General features: G+C 35.4%; 6 protein-coding genes across 8 annotated transcripts in view; 4 read left to right on the top strand and 2 right to left on the bottom strand.

Moving 5' to 3' along the window:
• The first annotated feature begins 97 nt into the window (after positions 1-97).
• Positions 98-982, top strand: LOC106627952 (heat shock protein 23). Its single transcript, XM_014248291.3, has one exon. It carries the CDS (start codon positions 256-258, stop codon positions 766-768), a length of 513 nt encoding a protein of 170 aa, XP_014103766.3. The 5' UTR covers positions 98-255; the 3' UTR covers positions 769-982.
• Positions 983-1,737: 755 nt separating this feature from the next.
• LOC106627953 (heat shock protein 23) lies at positions 1,738-2,979 on the bottom strand. The gene has a single exon (XM_014248292.3). It carries the CDS (start codon positions 2,818-2,820, stop codon positions 2,308-2,310), a length of 513 nt encoding a protein of 170 aa, XP_014103767.1. The 5' UTR covers positions 2,821-2,979; the 3' UTR covers positions 1,738-2,307.
• Positions 2,980-4,667: 1,688 nt separating this feature from the next.
• On the top strand, positions 4,668-5,435 carry LOC106627942 (heat shock protein 23-like). The gene has a single exon (XM_070111120.1). It carries the CDS (start codon positions 4,830-4,832, stop codon positions 5,340-5,342), a length of 513 nt encoding a protein of 170 aa, XP_069967221.1. The 5' UTR covers positions 4,668-4,829; the 3' UTR covers positions 5,343-5,435.
• A 2,414-nt stretch (positions 5,436-7,849) lies between these two features.
• Positions 7,850-8,676, top strand: LOC106627947 (heat shock protein 23). The gene has a single exon (XM_070111121.1). The coding sequence runs from the start codon at positions 8,007-8,009 to the stop codon at positions 8,517-8,519; it is 513 nt and encodes a 170-aa protein (XP_069967222.1). The 5' UTR covers positions 7,850-8,006; the 3' UTR covers positions 8,520-8,676.
• Positions 8,677-11,055: 2,379 nt separating this feature from the next.
• On the top strand, positions 11,056-12,302 carry Hsp27 (Heat shock protein 27). The gene has a single exon (XM_014229673.3). The coding sequence runs from the start codon at positions 11,350-11,352 to the stop codon at positions 11,986-11,988; it is 639 nt and encodes a 212-aa protein (XP_014085148.1). The 5' UTR covers positions 11,056-11,349; the 3' UTR covers positions 11,989-12,302.
• A 1,378-nt stretch (positions 12,303-13,680) lies between these two features.
• Positions 13,681-22,765, bottom strand: part of LOC106614111 (uncharacterized) — a 28,783-nt gene continuing 19,698 nt past the window's right edge. For all 3 annotated transcript variants that reach the window (XM_036364745.2, XM_036364747.2, XM_036364744.2), the window contains exons 3-7: positions 20,032-20,263; positions 19,807-19,951; positions 19,044-19,164; positions 18,284-18,969; positions 13,681-17,087 (exon numbers count right to left, since the gene is read on the bottom strand). In XM_036364745.2, the coding sequence (XP_036220638.2) occupies positions 16,315-17,087; positions 18,284-18,969; positions 19,044-19,164; positions 19,807-19,951; positions 20,032-20,263 (1,957 nt within the window). In that variant the 3' untranslated portion in view covers positions 13,681-16,314. The remainder of the gene's footprint in view (positions 17,088-18,283; positions 18,970-19,043; positions 19,165-19,806; positions 19,952-20,031; positions 20,264-22,765) is intronic.

Here is a 22,765-nt window from a genome sequence, read left to right as displayed (position 1 = left end):
GTGTTCTTATCAATTGCGGCAGAAGCAATTGCCATTGTTTTTGTTGTTCTCTCGCTAATTTTTTCGCCAATATGTGAGAGTATAAAAGAGCCAGAGTCTACAACAATCGGCATCAGTTAAACAGAAAATCACAAAAGATAAACGCGTTGAAAAAGCGCCCATCAAAGCAAAAGCAATAACAAAAGCTAACAAAAAATTAAAATATTTCAAATTCGAGCATTTATTGAAAGTGAAAAGTAATTCAAACGTGAAAAAATGGCAAATCTACCTTTGATCTTGAGCCTGGCCGATAACCTCAGCCGCTTGACGCCATTCTACGAACCGGCCTTCTATTCGCGGTGGCCAGCACTAGCTGCCGCACCCGGAACTCAACTGCGTGAATTCGAAAAGGACTTACCCGTAGCGACTGTGGGCAAGGACGGCTTTCAAGCCAGTTTGAATGTGCAGCAATTCAAGCCCAGTGAGTTGAACGTAAAAGTGGTCGATGATCACATCGTGGTCGAGGGTAAACATGAGGAGCGTGAAGATGATCATGGTTACATCTCACGACACTTTGTTCGTCGCTATGCTTTGCCGAAGGGATTCCATGCCGATAAAGTTGTGTCCACACTGTCTTCAGATGGCGTCTTAACAGTTAGTGTGCCAAAGCCAGCTATCGAGGATAAGTCCAACGAGCGTGTGATCCAAATTCAACAAGTTGGTCCCGCACATTTGAATGTGAAGGAAAATCCCAAAGAAGTCACCAGCGAGGAGCAGGCAAACGCTTAAGCGCTCACTGTCTTCACTCGCTTTGCTGCTCAGGGTTGATTCAGTCAATTAAATTGATTCGTTTCACTGTTAATTCATTTCAATCAGTATACATACACACACATATGTACATATGCAGTTAATTGTTGCCAAAAATTGTATTATGAAATAATACTGTATCTTTTCTAAAATATATATTCTATCATTTAAATAAATCTTAATATTAAAAAATAAACACTCGAGATTTTAATTATATAATGTTTTGTTCTATCATGAAAATCGATGTACCGTGGATTGTAGTGGAGTTTTTGGCTTTTATATTGGTTCCGATTGTTTCTTGTCGCGTAAAAGTTGATACTGTTAAGTTCTTATTCAAGGAACCAGGTTAGGACTGTAGGCCAAATCGGTACGATTGTTTCCCCAAGAGGTGCCTTGAACATGAGTAGTAAGATTACTGGACAACAAGAGAAGTTTTTAGACTCACTTTTAACTTTTGCAAATGTACCTAACCCATATGCTGCACTGTTGTTGTAAATGACAACAAACTTGATCTGAATTTATGATTAATTATTGTCTCAAGTCTAGATTCCAAATAATTTACTGCGTCCGAAGTGTGGGTAGATTCCTTCGTTTCTACCGAGATGGTATTTATCCGTCAAAGGCTCACAGTTCTTTTGGTACTTTGTTAACACGATTCTTAATTATAGTTATCATTGATGTCACCTCAAAAGAAATATGTACGGAAGTGTCTGTGACTACGGGATACGTTTATGTGTCTACTATTGGAACTTATCCAGAATAAGCATAAATTCGAATTGGACCAGATGTATAGAAAAATCACGGTATAATTTCTTTCCTTTTGTCCCTTCAAAGTAATCCACCTCGGATATAACACAATTGTGCCAACGCCTTTTCCAATCCTCGAAGCACTTCTGATTTGTGCATTTCGGTATGGCCATCAGCTCATTCTTCAATTCTGACTTAATCTGATCAATTGTGGCAAAACGCTTTCCTTTCATTGGTTTTTTCAGTTTTGGGAATAGGAAAATAGCATACAAAAACGTGACTTAGATTTTCTGTTGTCAGAAAAAGCTACTAATCGAAATTGGCTCCTAATGTAAGGACATGATAAACATGTATGTTCGATTATAACATAAACAAAATATCGATAATCGAATGTCCCCAGCCTGCGAAAAATGGAAATTCCCCTTTTCCTTTGAACACACCTCGTATAGCCGTAAATGCTTCTGTTTCAAATACCTTAGAAAAATTTTCAAGCAGCTACAAGGCCAAATCATTTTGATAGACTTAAGATTTTTCAATGTTTGGAAAAGTAAAGTTTTAAATTTCTAGCTACTTACAATGAAAAAACTATGAAACGAAACTAATAAAAAGACAATTTAATTTAAAACAACTGTTTTATTTTTAATTCAGTTTTTAAAGCAATAAAAACTCAAAATTCAGCCTTTTTTCTTAAAAACAAAATCATTTTATAATGTTTCTTATATACTTCTTAATACTTTTCTACAACACCTATAAATTAAGTGAATGATATACGATTCACGCTTTTGCTTTTTCCTCTTTGGTTGTCTCCTCCGGATTATCCTTTACATTCAAGTGCGCTGGTCCAGTTTGTTGAATTTGGATCACACGCTCGTTGGACTTATCTTCAATGGCCGGCTTTGGTACACTAACTGTTAAGACGCCATCCGAAGACAGTGTGGAAACCACTTTATCGGCCTTGAATCCTTTCGGCAAAGCGTAACGACGGACAAAGTGTCGTGAGATGTAACCATGATCATCTTCACGCTCCTCATGTTTACCCTCGACCACGATGTGATCATCGACCACTTTTACATTCAACTCACTGGGCTTGAATTGCTGTACATCCATACTGGCTTGGAACCCATCCTTTCCAATAGTAGCTAATGGCAAATCTTTATCCAATTTGCGCAAACGGCCACTGGGCGTGGTGCTAATGGCGGGCCAACGTGTGTAGAACACTGGTTCGTAGAATGGTGTCAAGCGGCTCAAGTCATCAGCCAAGCTCAAGATTAATGGTAGAGACGACATTTTTACGTTTGTATTTAGTTAATTCACTTCTCAAGAATAGAAAAATAAAATTCAAAAACAGTTCTTCCACTTTATTTTTAGTAAAAGTTTTGTTTGAAGTTTTTTGCGCGCTTGTTCAACGCTTTCTTATTGCTTGCTGTTTGAAATTCAACTATGCCGCCAATCGCGAGTGCCGGTGTATTTATACTCACAGCGGCGGAGCAAACTTTTCGACTTGGTGAGAGATAATAGCAACAACAACCATACTAAGCAGAGTTAATCATTTCAATACACACGTGTACATGCAAACATTTTTGCGTATATTTCGTATAAGGTTTGTTTGCCAAACAATAGAATGAGATTTTGGCTTCCAGAAATTGCATGAACATTCCTATTTATTATATACATATGTACGTATTATATGACTTTGCCAACTGGTTTGTGAAAATAAGTCGATATATGTATGTACATACATAAATGTATATCCATTTTGTACATGAACACTTATGTTTGTATATGACACTCATTTAATGAGTTCTTGTGAACTTTAATAAAAGCTTTATGTTGATTAACGTTATCTATGGGCCTAACGTATTTTTATTCTTATGTACATACATACTTATGTAGTATATTATGTGTATTGTTTGCTTTATATTTTTATACAAATGTATATAAGTATGCTTTTACATGTACTTACACATTTATTATTATTTTTTTATTAATGAAGTTTCTGGAGATAAATATACCATAGATATGTATATGGAGAATGCCTTACATATGCATACATATATGTATGTATGTTACAAATAATATTTATCACAACTGACTTTAAATGTCATTGACCTCAGTTGTATAGGTTTATATAGATATAAGTATGTGTGTATAAGTATATACATATTTCTTGATATCCGACAGGACTTAGCATATTCTCATATTTACGATGACGTATTGTATGGAGCGGTATCCCTTATTTACCAAATCATATTATGCTGATTGAATTATTTCTGCTTAATTTTATTCAGATATCTCTTCCACTAATCAATATGTAGTGTGCACAGGTGCCAATTTTTATGAGCCTCTAGTACACTTTAAGCCAACTAAAGAATATATGATGTTTTGAATATCCTAAAGAGGCTCAACTCCTTAAGTTAAGCGAGTCCTCATATCCGCTCGTATCCGATATGGATATGTGCCTAAAAGTATAGAGCGACTTTGATAATTTTTGGATGTGAGCTTCTGAACCACTTTAGACAAATAATAGAGAGAAAATTTTAAATTTTATAAAATTTTTATTTAAAGTTCGGTGCCATTGACAAATTTTCAAATTTTTTTGAATAAAGGGCCATCATACCACCTATTTGACTTTATGCTTGTGGATTAATTGTTCGAAAGGTTATTGCACTTTTCGTAGTTTTAAAAAAAATTATTATATTAGAGTTAGTAATAGCAGATTTAACCAATATTATACATTTGTACACTGGAAACAAAAGTAATATCTGAGCCAATAAGCCATTTGCAGATTTAATATACTACAATATATACACCAAAAACGGAAATAAGATTTTCTTTGTCAATGTATTTATTTTTTTGGTAGCAATATAATACTATATAGTCTGTACTTCTATATGTATTTATTAAGTTATCTCTAATTGAAATTGTAGTGTGTAAAGTGTTTGCCCGCTAACATCGAAATTTCTTGAAATCGAAAGTTCTGGCCAAACAAATTGGAACAATGAGCGCGCATTCGTCAAGTGAGAGAATAGAGAAATGTACATACTTTGATAACGTCGCGGTAATCTCTCAGCACGTCGGAATGGTTGCTCCGCCAGCTGTGAGTATAAATACACCGGCACTCGCGATTACCGGCATAGTTGAATTTCAAACTGCTACAAGTAAAAAAGCGTTAAACAAGCGCGCAAAAAACCTCAAGCAAAATCTGAAACAAATTTGTTAATAAAAAACAAAGTTAAAGAACTGTTTTTGAAGTTTTCTATTCTCGAGAAGTGAATAAACTAAATACAAAAGTAAAAATGTCATCTCTACCATTGATCTTGAGCTTGGCTGATGACTTGAGCCGCTTGACACCATTCTACGAACCAGTGTTCTACACTCAGTGGCCAGCAATCAAAACTTCCCAAAATGGTCGTTTGCGCAAATTGGATAAAGATTTGCCATTAGCTACAATTGGAAAGGATGGGTTCCAAGCCAGTATGGATGTACAGCAGTTCAAGCCCAGTGAGTTGAGTGTGAAGGTGGTCGATGATCACATCGTGGTTGAGGGTAAACATGAGGAGCGTGAAGATGATCATGGTTACATCTCACGACACTTTGTCCGTCGTTACGCTTTGCCGAAAGGATTCAAGTCCGATAAAGTGGTTTCCACACTGTCTTCGGATGGCGTCTTAACAGTTAGTGTGCCAAAGCCAGCTATCGAGGATAAGTCCAACGAGCGTGTGATCCAAATTCAACAAACTGGACCAGCACATTTGAACGTAAAGGATAACCCTGAGGAGACTACCAAAGAAGAGAAATCAAAATTATAAAGTTCAGTTCGTGATAGATAAATTTATTAAGAGAAAAAAAGTCTGTTTATAATTAAGTTTGTAAATAAAATTGACTAATTTGAAACTTAGAAATGTCTTTCATTGATTGGTGTATGTGTGGAAGCGGAAAACAATAGTCATAGCTTTGAGTTTGACATGTCTTGGCGTAGTGAGTGATGTTGCTTTGACAATTACTCAATGGCGTATCTACATACAAATATAGAGTTCACTTCTGGTAACTTTAACTTTTGTATAGCAGGTTGATTGTTGCTTTCGATGATCAAAAGCATTGATCGGACTACATATATTTGATTTTCTCTAACTGCCTTTTTTCAGTTTGAGCGTACACTGAAGCTGACAGCGCCAAATTATCAAAAGTTGCGACTGTCGGAGGGTTGTTGATTCGAACCCACATTTAAAATCAAACGCTTTTAATTAAGACTGCTCATTATAGAATAATTTCAAGATGATTATTTACATCTCTCTCACATGTAATAAAGACTTTCTTCACATACGTTTCTTCTGCGACAATATTATGGATAAGACTCGCCTTGGTAATGAAGGCTAGAGCCAATATTAAAAATACTACGCCATAAGGACAGTCATCTGGCGTGCATCCATCATTCCATTTCATATTTATGGGAAGAATTTGAATGATATTGCCATATCCAAGGATTGCTTTTGCTTTATCAGGATTTGACTACTAAGAGGTCTTACTGTATCTACCTTTAAACCAGATATTCCGTAATTAAATATACGTTTATGCAAAAGCGAAAGGAAGGAAGCAAGTTAACAAAAAACAGCGTTTCTACAACTAACCAGTAACATCTTCAATTAAATCTTGTAATTTCTTACAAAGAGGTCCTTGCTACCACTTTCTGACAGTGTACTAGTTTCAATTAGGGGATGATGACGCTTTTTTTCTTCAGTAATTTGTTCTCCTATGTAAATATCTGGGCGAAATCTTTTAATATTTATAATTCATATGAAATTCTGCAATTAACTAGAATTCTCCTATATTTATTGAAACTATAAAAACGAAATATGAATATTCTAGAAATTTAAAACAAATAAACCGAGTTTATTGCTTAAGTCTTTTGTTTCAATGCGACTAAAGCTTCTTCAAATCTAAACGAGAAAATGTTCTCGGCGCAGCAACTATTTAAATTTTAAATTGTTACAAGCTTTCTCTCATAGAAAAGCTGAAAAAACCGGACATATTGCAAACAGCTGATTCCTAGCTTATAGACAAGGTAGAAAAAATGGAATACTTCGCGAAATAAAGGAAACTCTAAAACTCACTGGTATAAATAAAAGCACATTTCGATTTATCCTATTATTACATTTTACCACCCATAGTCTGGGGACGTTAGGGGAACACTAATTATGTGACATTCATACCTCAATGCCTTTAGAGTGTTTTTTTAGTTATAGAGATAGAGAATTTTCTAGAGTGATGGCTGTCAAATTAACTATAAGGGTAAACGTGTATACATTGCTGACGTTTATGTTTAGTATGGCAAATTATTTGGTTCAAAATCAAATGTCCTGTTCTCAGCTCGCCAGAAGTAGCCAGATTTGATCCGAACGCAATTCCAAACCCCAAATTACAATGCGAGTACACCGAAGAAAGTAAATATCATTCTCCATCATCCAGTAGCAAGATTTTATTCGATTTTGTTTTATGATTAAACCAGCAGTTGACAAAAATATATACATATATACATACTTATGTGGTATGTGTATGTGGTAAACAAAATAGGGAAAAATTGCATTTTGTTGACAGCAAATGTCAGTCTGTTATTTTCCTAAAATTTGCTAATTTTTATTGACAAATTCTTTTGGCAAATAATTTAGAATTCTCGGGAGAGGCAACACAATTTACATATACGCTCTTTTTTTCATTTCCAGTCCAGAATGCTAGCTATATTTCTGTCAATCATGCAATATGGCAATAAGTAAGTAAGCTCTTTTGAGTAAATTCTGGAAGTTATGAGAAAAAACCTTAACCACTAATTTTCAATTTATATCGAATCATTATTAATATGCGTTGTTTAAAAGCATTTACATACAGAAAAGTTCATATTTAAATTATGACTCATAATTTGCTATATATATTTGTATCTTGAATGCTAATTTTGAAATAACAACGTCTAAAGTATTTAAGTATATGTACGTATATTTCTGCATCATTTGTCTCATTACACCAACTGTATGCATATTTGTACTTTTGTATGCATATACAACATATGTAAGTATGTGCAAATATACGTGGGTGAAGGAAGGTGGTGAGTTTGCCGGCTAATTTTGCGCTTTAACCTTTTGTATTTTTATGGAAATTTCTTGAAGTCGAAAGTTCTGGCCAAATAAACTGTATCAAAGAGCGCGCATATGTCATGTGAGAGAGCAGAGAAATGTACATACTTTGATAACGTCGCGGTAATCTCTCAGCACGTCGGAATGGTTGCTCCGCTAGCTGTGAGTATAAATACACCGGCACTCGCGATTGGCAGCATAGTTGAATTTCAAACTGCTACAAGTAAAAAAGCGTCAAACAAGCGCACAAAAAATCTCAAACAAAACTTTTACTAAAAACAAAGTGAAAGAACTGTTTTTGAATTTTTATATTCTCGAGAAGTGAATAAACTAAATACAAAAATAAAAATGTCGTCTCTACCATTAATCTTGAGCTTGGCTGATGACTTAAGCCGCTTGAAACCGTTCTACGAACCAGTGTTCTACACTCAGTGGCCAGCAATCACAACTTCCCAAAATGGTCGTTTGCGCAAATTGGATAAAGATTTGCCATTAGCTACAATTGGAAAGGATGGGTTCCAAGCCAGCATGGATGTACAGCAGTTCAAGCCCAGTGAGTTGAGTGTGAAGGTGGTCGATGATCACATCGTGGTCGAGGGTAAACATGAGGAGCGTGAAGATGATCATGGTTACATCTCACGACACTTTGTTCGTCGCTATGCTTTGCCAAAGGGATTCCAGGCCGATAAAGTTGTGTCCACACTGTCTTCAGATGGCGTTTTAACTGTACATGTGCCAAAGCCAGCTATCGAGGATAAGTCCAATGAGCGTGTGGTCCCAATTCAACAAACTGGACCAGCACATTTGAATGTGAAGGAGAATCCCAAAGAAACTACCAACGAAGAGACACCAAAAGCTTGAAAGTGAAGCATTGAAAACTACCATAAGTCACTCACCATTTTTTTATTTCACACGATTTTATTCAGTATTTATAAGTGTTAATTAATTCCTAGGAAAAGAAAAGTCTGTCTAAAATTTAAATTTGAGAATAAATTTTCATTAAAAACAAAAAAAAAAAGTATTTTGTTTAATTTATTTGCTTTCATTGGAAGTAAAGTTATGATTTGTAACGGTACTCAATTGAGGGGTATAGGTATATGTATATATGTTTTATATGAGTTACAATTCAGATTGAATATTTTCTGTAATAGGTATACCCATGCAAAGGGTAGTTGGGTTAGGGCGAAAGTAGAGACGTGCCGCTTTTTAGAACAAGTTTGATTAAGGTTGTTCGGCAATGTGCATAACGGCAATTGTATAAACATTAGGGTGGAGTTATTAGTTGTAAAATTTCGTTTGGCAGAAAATGCGTTTTGGTCAAGAAAAAAATGAATATAATTAGTCAACATTTTTTAGTCGATTTAAAAATTTATTTGAGTTATTAGTGTTGACCAAAACTCCGATGTCTTTTGGTGATAGAACTGCTCATACAGTAATTCTGGGTTAATGCAGCAGATGTTGCTGCTTCAATTTAGGTTTGTGTCAAACTAATACCTCGGTCTGTTAACATGATCTATAGGCTTTAATTTTCCAATCACGGATGTAAATATAAAACTTTACAAATAATGTGGTGTAAAAGTGTTTTTAGTTTATTTAAAAAGGTAGACTGTTTTCAACACTGTTTACTAAAATACATGCTCTACGGGTTCGGAACCCTTTGAAGATCTGTGGTGTGTGTGAAAATCGTTGTTGATTCATTCTTAAGCGTCTCTCTCCGGATTTCTAAAAACATTTTCTAATTAATTCCAAACTGGCGATAAGAATGGTTCAATAGGCTTTCCTTACATATCGACTATTTTGGATCCAATTTGGTTTCAATGGTTAATAATAACATTTCCGTTACGGCCCTATGCAACTGTCTGAAACTGGTTTACGACCTCACTTACATAATTTCAATATAACGCTTTTTGAAGTCAATAGTTCAGTTGACCCTTAACCGGCTGGCGTATTGCTTTGATTTTTACCTGATAGATATGTAGATAGATTTTATATACATACATACTTATTTGTGCACAAAAAGCTCAAAAAGCACTTTGGGCACTTCCATAGTACACAAAATTCATACCTAACTTGTTCTACGTATGAACATATGTATATATTGTTATGTACAACATAATAAATATCACCGAAAATCATAACTACATGTTTACTTCCAAACATACATCCATATGTACGCAGTAATATTCATTTATCCAGTATACATACTTATGCATATGGTTCTGTGGCCCCAGTTGTGTAATTGAAGTACTTTTGAAGCCATTCCGGGGGTAAGTTTGTGCGTACGTGAAAACGCACAAATTCGCATATGTATCTTACTTTGAGGACAAAATTTGTCTGCATAAAATTATCTCAAATCAAAAAAAAAATGTATTGTATTATTACAATATGTGAATACAGTTAATATTCGAAGGTAAAGGCTGAACTTTGATTTTTGACAAAATGGTGGTTTCCCCAAAAAAATCGTTTATTGTGAACAAAATTTACACTTCAGAGAAGCTTAAAAATAAATTAATTATTATCAATATTTCTTCGATCATTACCTGACAAATATATTATATTTAAGAAGGTTAGGTGAAAATTTCAAGACCATCTATCCAGCCGTTTCGGAGAAATTTTCCTCACCCACTCTGAAAACATCGTTTTATGAAAAACGCGTTTAAAGTTTTGGGAGCCGATTACACTAAGTTAAAATTTTTATACAAATAATTCGATATACATACATACAAACATACTTATGTATTTTTTGGAATTCACAAGTGGATATAACCCCTAAACCGTCGCCATTAGTTTTTTTAATAGTAATAGATTTTCCAATAGTTCAAACCCTGGTGCTGTAATATGCTGACAAAATTTTAACTCAGCTTTGTAAACAATAAACAGTTGATAAGTTTTGGCACTTCATTACCATTTTCCAGAACGAGTTTGTTGGCACTTCTGAAGATACATAAGTATGCTAGTAATTCTTCGCACTTTCTAGTATTTTCTGGTGAAATCATAACTTCTGATTAGCGTTTGAAGAAAATGAAATTTTATAGAGTACATGCATCATATTTCTTATATTTTTATTTATTTTTCTAGGTACATCTGTATATGTACATCTACATAACTACGTATAGATTTTTACATTTGTCGCTAAGCTTACCTTATTTTTATGCATACAAACATACATTCAGATACAGTGTATTTAAAAATATTTTGTTTATCACAAAAAGCCGGTAAATAAAATTTGCACAGAGAACCGGTTAGGAAGACTGCAAAAACTCAGAGCGTTAAGTAACAGTTTCTCTTTTTCTCTCACATAATATTCAATTGATCTCTTTCGTAAGCAATAAGCTTACCATTTATCACATACGTCGAATATGGTAAAAGCTCAGTATCAAAGCGCAAAAATAATTTGCTATGGCGCTCAAAGAAATTTGGTTGACGCACACAATTGGAAAAATGTAGAAATGTATAGAAAACGGGAGAATTTTCGCCGGTGCTCTGAATAATGCGCTCTTTCTTTCGACAGAGGATATAAAAGCAGCGGCGGTTCCTCGTTTCCCTCAGTTGAAAATAAAACTTCAAAGAGTAAAATTGTGTACAGCGAAGCGAAGTGAAAATCAAAAACACTTTTAACTTTTTTGTTGAACTCAGAAAGTCTTAAATATTTTTATTTGAGTGTAAAGAAATATAATAAATTCAAAGAAAAATGGCAATTGTTCCACTACTAGCAAACTTGGCTCGTGAATTCGATACCGAATATAGAGATTTGGAACACTACTGGGATGATGATTTCGGTTTCGGTATACATCCATTGGAAATTTTCCGACCGATGCGTCATGGTCATTCGTTAATGCTACAGCCACGTCGTCGCCATTATCCATACGATCGCGCACAAGTGTTGGCGCGTCGTTCCGCACGTTTGGGCAAGGATACGGCTGAATGTTCATCGTTAATACCCACTGTCGGCAAAGATGGCTTCCAGGTGTGCATGGATGTGTCGCAGTTTAAGCCAAACGAATTGACCGTTAAAACTGTAGACAAGACGGTGATTGTGGAGGGTAAACATGAGGAACGTGAGGATGACCATGGCATGATACAACGACACTTTATTCGCAAATACACACTGCCGAAAGATTACGATCCAAAAGATGTGGTGTCTACAATCTCATCGGATGGTGTACTCACTGTGAAAGCACCACCACCACCAAGTAAGGCTATTAAAGCGAATGAACGCGTCGTACAGATACAACAGACAGGGCCGGCACATTTGAGCGTCAAAGCACCGGAGGAAACTAATAGCGAAGGCAAGGCGAAAGAGAATAGCGATAAGAAATCTGCAAAATGAGTGAATGCATATGTGCAGAAGAAGTTGCGTTATAAAAGCACCACATAAAAAATCGTCACCTCACACTTCATCATCAACATTTCTGGTCATTGCCACTCATTTAGTTTAAGTCGACTAAAAGCTATTCCATCACTAAGCATTTAATATTCCAGTGTTTTATAATAAATAAGAAATATATACTTTGTATTTTCTTTTTTTTTGTAATACAAAATTTTCGGTGACTACTGTGTAGTAAATACTATGAGAGACACTCGTTTGTAACCGATATTTGTTTGTCAAATAAATAAGTTGTTTGTACGTTTTAAAAAATCAAATCAAGTTGTTTTAAATTTTCTGTGGTCGAAAACGGTCTTTCATTTCTGAAAAGTTTCATGTATTTAAAAAAATGTTAGGTTACAGAATCTTATTCTATAATCGTCCAGACATTAGTTGGCGTACATTCGAAACCGCAATTTTAATTGATAAATCCAATGTAGAATGGGCGCTATCTTACAGTCCTCCAAGATGGAACTCCCATTGAAAATTGATTAAATTGCGAAACTAATTTCGTTCAAATCGTTTAAGGCATTGTATGTTGCAATCTTGTATCTATCATTCTTGGTTCTAGTTCTAGTCTTCTGTAGCCTCGCTGTGGTTGCTCTTATTTTTTTATGGAATAACAAGAGCACCTTCTTTAGATATTTCTCTCAATCTTAAATTCTTCCAAAGGTCTCCGAATAGTTCTTTTTTTTTAGAAGTTTTGTCGCAGTTCAATCTGTTGTGTTTATGTGTTGTAAATGTCATTGAAATCACCCAACGGGAGGTATAGAAAACGCGCTATTTTGATGGGGTCGGACCATACAGAAAAACATCTCACGCGTCGCCACGACAGTCGGTTCTACGATAACGGAATTTTATCCAGCCACGTGTTGTTCGTTTGGCGATCTAACCCTGTTTGGATCGGTAAAAAGCCTGCCGCATTTTAATCTCTTTTTATACCCTACACAAGGTATTTTAAGTTTGCCAAGAAGTTCGTAAAGAGATCACAGTAAGCCAGTTGATGCACTTGTATTTCAAATCTGTCAGCGACTATCCTCTTGCTTTGTTTCTAATAACAAACCCGATAAAACTGATTTCCGTGACACCCAAAAATGATACAAATTTTGTTTCGGACGTCATAACATAATATTTGATTTCATGACATCTACTACATTTTTTATCATTATCGATTTCAATTGTGATTCCGTCAACGATCGGATTCTACAACACCCCTGTGTAAAATATATGTATATATACATACATGAATGATCGGAGTGACGAGCTGAGTCGATTTAGCCATGTCCGTCTGTATTTACGCGAACTAGTCCCTCAGTATATGAGATATTGATCTGAAAATTTGCATACGTTCTTTTCTTTTTAAGGAGCTGCTCATTTGTCGGAATCGCCGATATCGGACATTACTCCACATAGCTCTCATTTTCCGATCAAACTCAAGAGCTTATATGGAAAAATTTATAATTTTACATGGTATCGTCACAAAATTTGTCATAGATCTTAAATTAAGATATCGCTACAATCTCCAAACAAAATGTTCAGATCGGACAAATTTTTCAAATGCCTATCCCCAAATAATCAAAATTGATATAAAGACTTGGTAAACTATTCCCATGTTTTGGTAATTTCAGTAATTAAAGTAAAAATACTTCATACATATACATACTTGTAATTAAGTTACTCTTTTTTATTTTCCACAAAAAAATTTTAAAATTTTTTGCTTTAAAATTACATTAATAATATAGATATAATTTTACATAGTTTTCCATAGTATGCGATTCATACATACTTTCATTGTAATAAATGTAATGTAATTATTAATTAAATTAATTACAAAATTCCATTTGCTTATGATTTTATACTTGTATTTTGTATACATACTGTACAGAAATCGGAAATGAAAAAATTAAAGAAGTTCATATATATTTATATAATTAAGTAAATAAGCTAATAATGTATAGAAGTATTATTACTGGAGGCAGGCGCATTAAATAGAGGAGGAAGAAATTGGCAATTTGAAAAGGTTATTGTGAACAGGAGTTTTAATCTCAAACATGTTCTAGTTAAAAACAAGCGATTGTTTCAAAGCGCAATCCTAAAATAACGGTTTATTTATGTATTTATAGAAAAATATTTGCTTCTTTTCAAGTTTCATATTGTTTTCACTTTTCATTTTCATTTTGTAAGTTTATTATATGTATGTATGTTTGTTTGCATGTCGTACTTTTAGTATCCACATCGAAAATATATGGATTAAGTGAGCTGATTATTGACTCCGCTGTACTATATGATACTCTTGTACTGTGAAATGTTTTAATCATGTTTATTTAAAGCATATTGATACTTTAAAAACAAAAAAAAAAATATGTAGGTAAATACTTATGTGTGCTTTTCACAAGTGTATGTGTGTGTGTAAATCTATGTATGTTCGATTCGCAAAAAAGTCTAAAAATGACAAATTGTTTAATCACAGTTTTTATTAAGCATTAACTTTTCAAAATCTCAACACTTTTTTCACTCAATGAAAATATGTATGTATGTATGTATATATTTCGTATGAAAAAGTGAAAAGCAGAGATTTCGAAAGTAAATGCGTTCTGAAAAAATTATTTTCAATGCTGCTAAGGTGTTGCTTTTGCATTACACGCAACTGTATGTGTGTTTGTGTTATAATTTATGCTCTTTGAGTTATGAAATTATAGAGAGTAGCCGGACAAATCCAATATTTGTTAGAGTTTTCATTCAAGTGAATATTTTTTAGTTGATCATAAATTATTTATATAGTAAATTCTGTAATAATACGAAATCAACAAAAGAAATATGTTGATCTACTTAGTTGTTATTAAATATTTGGCACACTTTTTTCAAGTTTTCTCGAAATATTTCAATATAAATCTAAGGACTTTTGGCAAAAAAAAAAAAAAAACTTAACTGACTTTAGCATATCTTCAGTTGACTACATTTCTATTGAACTTTCATAAAACATATAACAGGTGTACCGGTGTGAAGTGAGCGTTAAGATACAAATGTGTTGGTAGGGCACATTTGTTGTGAACGAACCTTAATTTTTTTTCTGTTTGGACATATTCAATAACCTTTTTATAATAACCAATTACTAAACAAACAATATCATATTTTTTCATTGTGTTGAAAATTTCAAATTTTGTACCGGAAAGCATTAATTTTTTGTTTCCATTTGAAGAAAAGTGCTGCAGAGTCGCATCGAATGCTTGTCGGGGCATATGGTGATCATGTTCTGTTAAAAAAACAATGGCCAGTACTTTGAATTTTTTTTTTGCTACTTTCATATTAAAAATTACTATTTCATTATCACAAAAAACGCTCATTTCATACAGGTACACTGTAAATTTTTAAGAAAACTTTTTAGAAAGAAGGTTCTCTAATGAGGGATCTTTTTTAGATATTTAGTTTGGTAGTTGAAAATTGTTTTTTTGTTATTTATAGCTTGGGAGCGTAAATATGCCAAGTCGAGTTCAGATGTTTTGTCAAATTTTCTCAAATATAAGTATAAATTACACTTTTATTTGATGTTGAATAAAGCAAAATAATTTAGAAACGCTGATGTGTATAACTACTAATGATATTTACATTATTGGAGACTGAAAAAAATTTCAATTTTTTTATCCCTACAAGGACTGTCAACTCGGCAACTTTCTTCAAAATTATTTCAGAGATGTTTTTGCCGCTACATCAACAACATACCAAAATTATTAAAAATTTGCAAAGATAATAATTCCACGAAAAAACTACACATTATGAACATTTTCCATAATCTATAAAAAAAAATATTATAAATTATATTATTTTTCCAAATATCGGATTTGTCCTGCTTCCGCACTTAACTACAAAAATTATATAAGTTTTAAAAACAGCAAACTTCACATTTTATATATTTTTTTCCTAACTGCAGCTTACATATTTATAACGAACAGTCTAAACGCTGTGTTAATTAAGCCTTACTCCAGCCGACACAAGCGAGTATTCAAAAAGTCTCATTCAAGTTTAGTGTAGGTTCACTTAAAATAAACAAAACCAAAAACAAAAAACACATTAAGCGTGAATAAATATTTGGACGCAAGTAAACCTTATTTGTTGCACGCACAAAAACTAAAGTCAATAAAAAATAAAATACAGTTATGTGCGCACACAACAACTTAGAGAGCGTCAACTCAGTACATTTAGTTTCATATTTTCATATATGTAGGTAGATAGATGCATAGACTTCATTTAAGTTTTGGACTCGATGAAGTCGGGCAGAATTGCTGTGTTCGCTCATTTTCGAAGCAGATTTTCGCAACTGCCACTCAAATTTGGCAACGATTTAAACATTGGCGTCGACGTGGACTGCCGCCTTGATGTGCCCATACTCGTCGTTACAGCCGTGTTGGGTATGGCTCTGCTTCTCAGCAAGTCCTGCGCATTTGCGCATGAACCCAACTCAACCACCGTGTGTAGGGAACGCCGCAAGGCTGCCTGTGTCTGACGCGTTGTTGGCATTGTTATATTTACTGCATAGGCGGCTGGTGGCGACAGCGGTGACGTGGGTAGCTCCATATCCAGTATTGTATCTGTCGCAGTAGCCGAATTTTGTTTTAGCAGTTGACGCACACGTTTATTACCACCTGCCGGTACAGTGTTTCTGACCGCGTATATGGGTTCTATGGGCACTGCTGATGGCAGTAAGACGTCATTTACTTCGGCGCCCAATATCGGTTCGTTGTCCGGTCCGATCACCAGTTTTGTGTCCGAGTAGCGACGTAAGTCTTTTGTTAGAAATTTATCTAGCTGTTCACTTTCAGCTTCGACATCCGCTGCACTGGGCGGCGTTAATGTGTTCGCGTGGCGATAGCTCTCAGTGGCGGGGTAGTCCACCGACGATTCCATGCTCAAACCCATCGAGTCGTTGAGGATGTCGCGGTTCTCCACGAATATCGATGAATTGGAATAACGTTTAGTGTGTGGCTTGTAGGCGAAACCGCCCAAACCGTTGGCCACCGCATTGGATACACCTGAACTGATCGAGGGTGCTTTTTGATCGCCACTACCTAAGAATGTAATAAATAAACGATTTATTAAGAGAAAGAATTCAAAACGTTCTTGTTGTATAAATATGGTCTCATGAAGTGCTTTTTAACAAACTTATGAAGTACCCAGTAATCTTAGATCAAAAAAAAAAAAAAATAAAATAAAATACGCGTATTAATCTTATTTACATAATTTTTGATTCTAAAGTCTTAACATTTTCTTTAAGATGAGGTTTATTATATCTTGATTTTTGACTTTTCTGCAACTTATATAATATAAAACCTTTCTAGGGTTTTGGTTACTGTCAAAAAAGTTAACAGACATCTCATCTACGAATGTGTATGTATCATTTCGACGTCAAGTCCTTTCCTCACAATAGCGAGTTCATGGTAGATGTAAGGGCTCGTATTTATATCGGATAATCAGAATGTTTCTTCTCGTTGTAGCGGAGCGGTTCTTTCTACTTCATTGGGTGATATCGACGCTTATTGAAAAGGCATAAGGGGCACAATTTCAGTATGCAAGGGTCAAGTTTGGACATTATTCACAGTCGGTCCTACATAACTGGAACGAATCAAGATTTTATTATTATTCGGCCAAGGACTATAAGCTCAGTACCATTCCTCAAATTTATTCGGGGAATATATTCTGCTGCTACAACTACAGAAAATGCAACATGTATGTTTTATATAAGGTCGGACGTAGTTGTTGTAGCGGAAAAAACTAACCATGAAGTAATTTGGAGAAATTTTGTGGAGTTGAAAGTCCTTGGCCGCATAAAAAACCAGGTCTGTTCCGTTTCCGTAGATCCAACTGTCGTGGGAACAGATGCAGATATTTTAGATTGTTTCTTCTAACCTACATTTGAGGCGTTTCTGTGTAGATGATTTTTGGAAGGAAAAACATATTTCTCTAAGCGCTGACATCGTTGTATTTGGATACCAGGTCTTTCACTCTATGTTGGGTAGTAAAATTTTTTTTTAACTTGCAGTGAGAGAAAGAATCGTCTCGAATAGTCTCGAATATTGTAATTGCAGATGTTAGGGAAATATTTTATGCTGCTATAACAACATCAAAGCAAGAAGTAATTAATTTACAGATCTTATTAAATGGACAGGTTTTCCTGAATGTGTATACCCTACTGTAAGATCTAGAACGTACCGAGGCTTTCTATTGTTACGTCTTGTCTTCATCATTAATTTTTTTTTTAACTTACCACTAAAACTACTCAATTGTAGCGCATGCTCACGACCCGTATCCGTAGAAATGCCACCAGTGCTGAGATCTTGACGTGAACCACCGCAAACGTCATTTACCGAACCGCGACTCGAATTCTCCGAATGCTCGAGTACATTGTGTATTGAATCGTGAAATGGTGTCATGCTACCCGAACCTTGTGGACACGGACGGAAAGATGAGATCTGCGAAACCACATCGTCCAGTGCCCAATCACGTTCGTAATTACTTTGCAGCTGTGCACATTCAATATTTGCCGCTACAGCCACCTGGCCCACCTGCTGTTGCGGCGTCAAATGACTATGATGATGTGTGGTAGGCAAAACATCCGAATCCGTGTCACCGTTCTGTTGCAAACGGTGCTGTTCAGCTGGAAGATGATAATGATGCAATGGATGCTGATGTAATGTCGCACCACCTTCTATATCCAAACTACCAGAAATGCTACCGTTGCCACCAGCTGTGGCGGCATAGTTATAACCATTCGAGGCGGAAGCGCCATTGGCTACAATTTCAATATTTGGACCATCACCGGCAGCGGTGGGCACATTTATGCTAGAGGGATGCGGCTCACAGGAGCCCTCGTGATGAGTGCGATGTTGGACAGCGGGTGATGGTGGCGATAAAACATGCACTTTTTCTGGTGCATTTTGTATGAGCAGTATTCTGTAAAGAATTCAGTTTGAGATAAATATATATAAAAATTTGCTTCGCTGTGATAAAAGTAAGAGTATCTGAACCTGTTTCGGGCCTTCCAACGATGACATAGATGCAAATAAGCTTTGCATTGAATATACATGAAGACCACGCCGCCTGTGAGCCCCACTGTTACCACTGCCAATTTCGTCCAGAAGGGCCAATCTATGGAAAATTAAGTCAAAAAAGTATTTATTATACATATGGACATACAGCAAGTGTATGTATACCATCTGATCAAAATTAATCGGGACTGGTCTATTTAAACTGCGCGACCGCTCAAACCGAATCGATACATATTTTTTCCTATATTGACATAAACTTTTTTGTTTGCTTGAAATTTTTTGTTTCCAATGGAATCACGACTGCGGAGCCGATGAAAATTTTGCAGAAGTGTTTGGTGTCTAATTTATCACGAACACAAATACTTGAATGTATCAAAGTATAGAGTGAAGGTCGTGAAGTCTTCCAAAAACTTGGCTCATGCGAGTCATCCATTCACCTCTGTTAATGACGATAACAACGAACAAGTTAAAGAATCCATCGTGTTGGCATAAAAGTGATAGTAGAGGAACACAACATATTCTAAGGATCGAAACAACACATTTTGGTTAAGACCTCAATTATAAACGACGTAAGACGTGGGTTAGGAGTATGATATGGGGCTCCAAAAATGAGGCGAAAAATAACTCACTGAAGGCACTGAAGGCCGTACTGAGGCCAAGGCTTATTTATATTAAAATACGTGAATATAGAATTTTTGTCAGTCCGGGTCAAATTTGATCAGATGCTGAACTGTTCACTTACCAATCAATCCACGCTTCACATCATCAGCGGCACGTTCGATTAGCACACAAAGCGACCAAATAACGCATAAAGCGGCGGCGCAATGAAATAATACGGAACAGCAGAGACGTCTTCGTTCAATTCCAGATATGTCAAGGCTGCGCCACTGTAAAGATATTCAAAATTTTATTGCAAATGTTATTACTTCAGCAAATAGATTCCATTTCAATGTTGAAATAAACTAACCTCATTGAATGGTTTGATTTTTGTGTGCATTATAAATGGAAATTTGCATAGTTCGCATGCGTTCGTTTCGGATGCCGTTAGCCATTGCTGTAGACACGCTTGATGGACGTATTTTAAGCTGCCCGCACAATAACAGGGCGTCAATAACGGATTTTGTGGATCGCTCTCACAATGGCAGATGCGACAAATATCGCCGCTACTCTGAGAGGCTTGACTGCTGCCCGATCCAAATCTGCAAGATACAAAAACAAAATAGCAGTACATTAAAAAAAATATATAATTATGTTACATTAAATGTAGGGAAATATTTCACTCGGCGGCACGAATGGTAATTTGTATAGCACGTGCATGATATTAAAGCCGCTAATTATTCGCATTTTGAATGATCAAGGTTTCAATGTTTTTATTTTTGATTTTATCGCGCGGCGCCTATACTAAAAAATCACGAAAATCGCTCACGTACAAGGAAAAACGTAAATACATTTATTTATATGTACTAGGGTGTGTAATTTAGCGGCAACCTTTTATTCGACTGAAAAACAGACTGAAATGTCATTACAAGTATATACGCGAACTAGTCCTTCAGTTTTTGAGATATCGATTTGAAAATTTGCACACGTCCTTGGCTTTCCAAGGAGCTGCTTATTTGTCGAAACCGATATCTGAAAACTATAAAAAACTGCCATCTAAACTTACAAATCATAATCAAGTCCTTGCATTGAAAACATTTTTATTCGACAAGATATTTTCACGAAACTTGACACGGATTATTTGCAATGTTACAATCTCCAAACAAATTACTTAGACTGACCAAAATCAAGTTAAATATCTCTTTACAACTTTTGCTATAGAAATACACCTGTGCAGGGTATTATAGCAACGGCGCAGCGGAAGTTAATTGTTTTTTTCTTCTTTTTGACATTTGAGAATTGTAAAACTAAACTGCAAAATTATTCTGGCAGGAAATCGAACGCTGAAAAAATGTTGCCTAAAAATGGCACACCCTAATATGTACATACAATATATACATAAATATGCAAGCCAAAATGGTTATTAAATATAATATTTGTATGTATGTATGCAATCGTGCAGGAATGTAAAATATTTCTTTTAATATTGCAAAAGGAAAGTTTTTATAAATTCTTCAACATTATGCAATATAAGAGGTGTGTGGAACGAGTAAAGTGACATTTACGTACATATCTAAGCATATAAATATGTAAAGAACATAAATTAAAATTAAAAATATTTCCTTATAGTAAGTGGTATTTTAATCACTTAGTATGCCAAAAATGTGTTGTGTGAGTGATGGACGATCACAAGTACTTGTGTGGTTCCGAGGTCCTTCCGGTTCGGGGTTAACCATAAGAGCTCTAGTAAGCTTCTGGCGCTGAGTATTCTAGGTATAGCGAAACTGATTGATAGTTTTTTGGTTTATAGTTATTGGGTAAGGCTAAAACTTTTGATTAGTCCTTATTGGTATCATTTCGGCACTTTGTTCTTGACTTGACTCACGTCTTGGCTACACTTAAATGAAGCACTTTGCGTCCTCCTTTTTGACAATACAGGAGAACTAACTGGTATTGCAATTAAGCGCCGTTACAGATTTGTGATGAGCTCAAGACATTTCAGCTGTAAATGAAACTTTATTCCGGCCCTAAAGTAAGAACATATAAACAGGAATGAATTAGGTGGGACGCTGGTCGACGACTAAGTCCTGTGCGACCGCGAGATCCTTCTGGCCGAGAGTGGATCGCAGGAGGTCGGGGGAACTTCTCGCCCTGAGCAAAGTGCATCTCGCCGCTATGGTAGGAGTTCTCACTGGACACTGTCCAATGGGCACTCATGCGGTACGGCTTGGTGTACTACCCGACGCTAGTTGCCAAAGTTGCATGGAGGAGGGCGAGGTGGAATCATCCCGGCACTTTCTCCTCCAATGTCCGGCTTTCGCTAGGCTGCGATTGAAATATCTCGGCAATCACACTTTTGGCGGACCTGAATACTTATCCGAAATCGATATTGGCCGTCTTAACAAGTTTGTAGTAAGCACAAAGCGTCTCGTCGACTTGTAAGGGTCTTTTGATCCAGATTATAGGAGTTTTGTAGGTATCACAACGGACTGGCGTCTTAAGCTGTCCAAGTGGGATCCTTTCTGGGATCGACCTCCTAACCTAACCTAACCTAGGTGGGCCACCTAAAATACTGGTGAGGTTTAAGTCCTTCAATAGTATGGTGGTGATATGCCATAAAATATAACTTAAAAGTGTAAAAAATTGTTCATAATAATCACAATTATATACAGTTCAAGTTTGCTATTTCAAATTAAAATGATATTGATTGAAGATGAGCTTTTATATTACTCAAAAATACATTTTTTTCTATGGGCGTTGTTAGATGACTCTTCTTTGCTTAAGTCTTGTGGTTATCGATAAATTTAAAATTTTACATATGAAAGCAGTAACAAAGTTAGTCGATACCAGAGAGTGTATTAAAACGCTATATCCGCTTTCTTCAATGCTACCAAGGTTAATTTACAGATTTTAGACCAGTTTAAGCATTGTGCATGGCTCAAAATGAAAAAAAAACAAGATTTAATTTTTTTTTGTTCTTTAAGAACTTAAAACTTGACACAAAATACATTTGTTCATACTTCATGTTACTAATATATAATTTAGCGCACAAAGAAGATTTTCTACATCAAAGAGCGAAGTAGAATTCAAATGCGCATGTGTCA

The sequence above is a fragment of the Bactrocera oleae genome, chromosome 6 (assembly GCF_042242935.1).
Source record: "Bactrocera oleae isolate idBacOlea1 chromosome 6, idBacOlea1, whole genome shotgun sequence".
Taxonomy (NCBI): Eukaryota; Metazoa; Arthropoda; class Insecta; order Diptera; family Tephritidae; genus Bactrocera; species Bactrocera oleae.
This window is presented reverse-complemented; position numbering and strand designations above follow the sequence as displayed.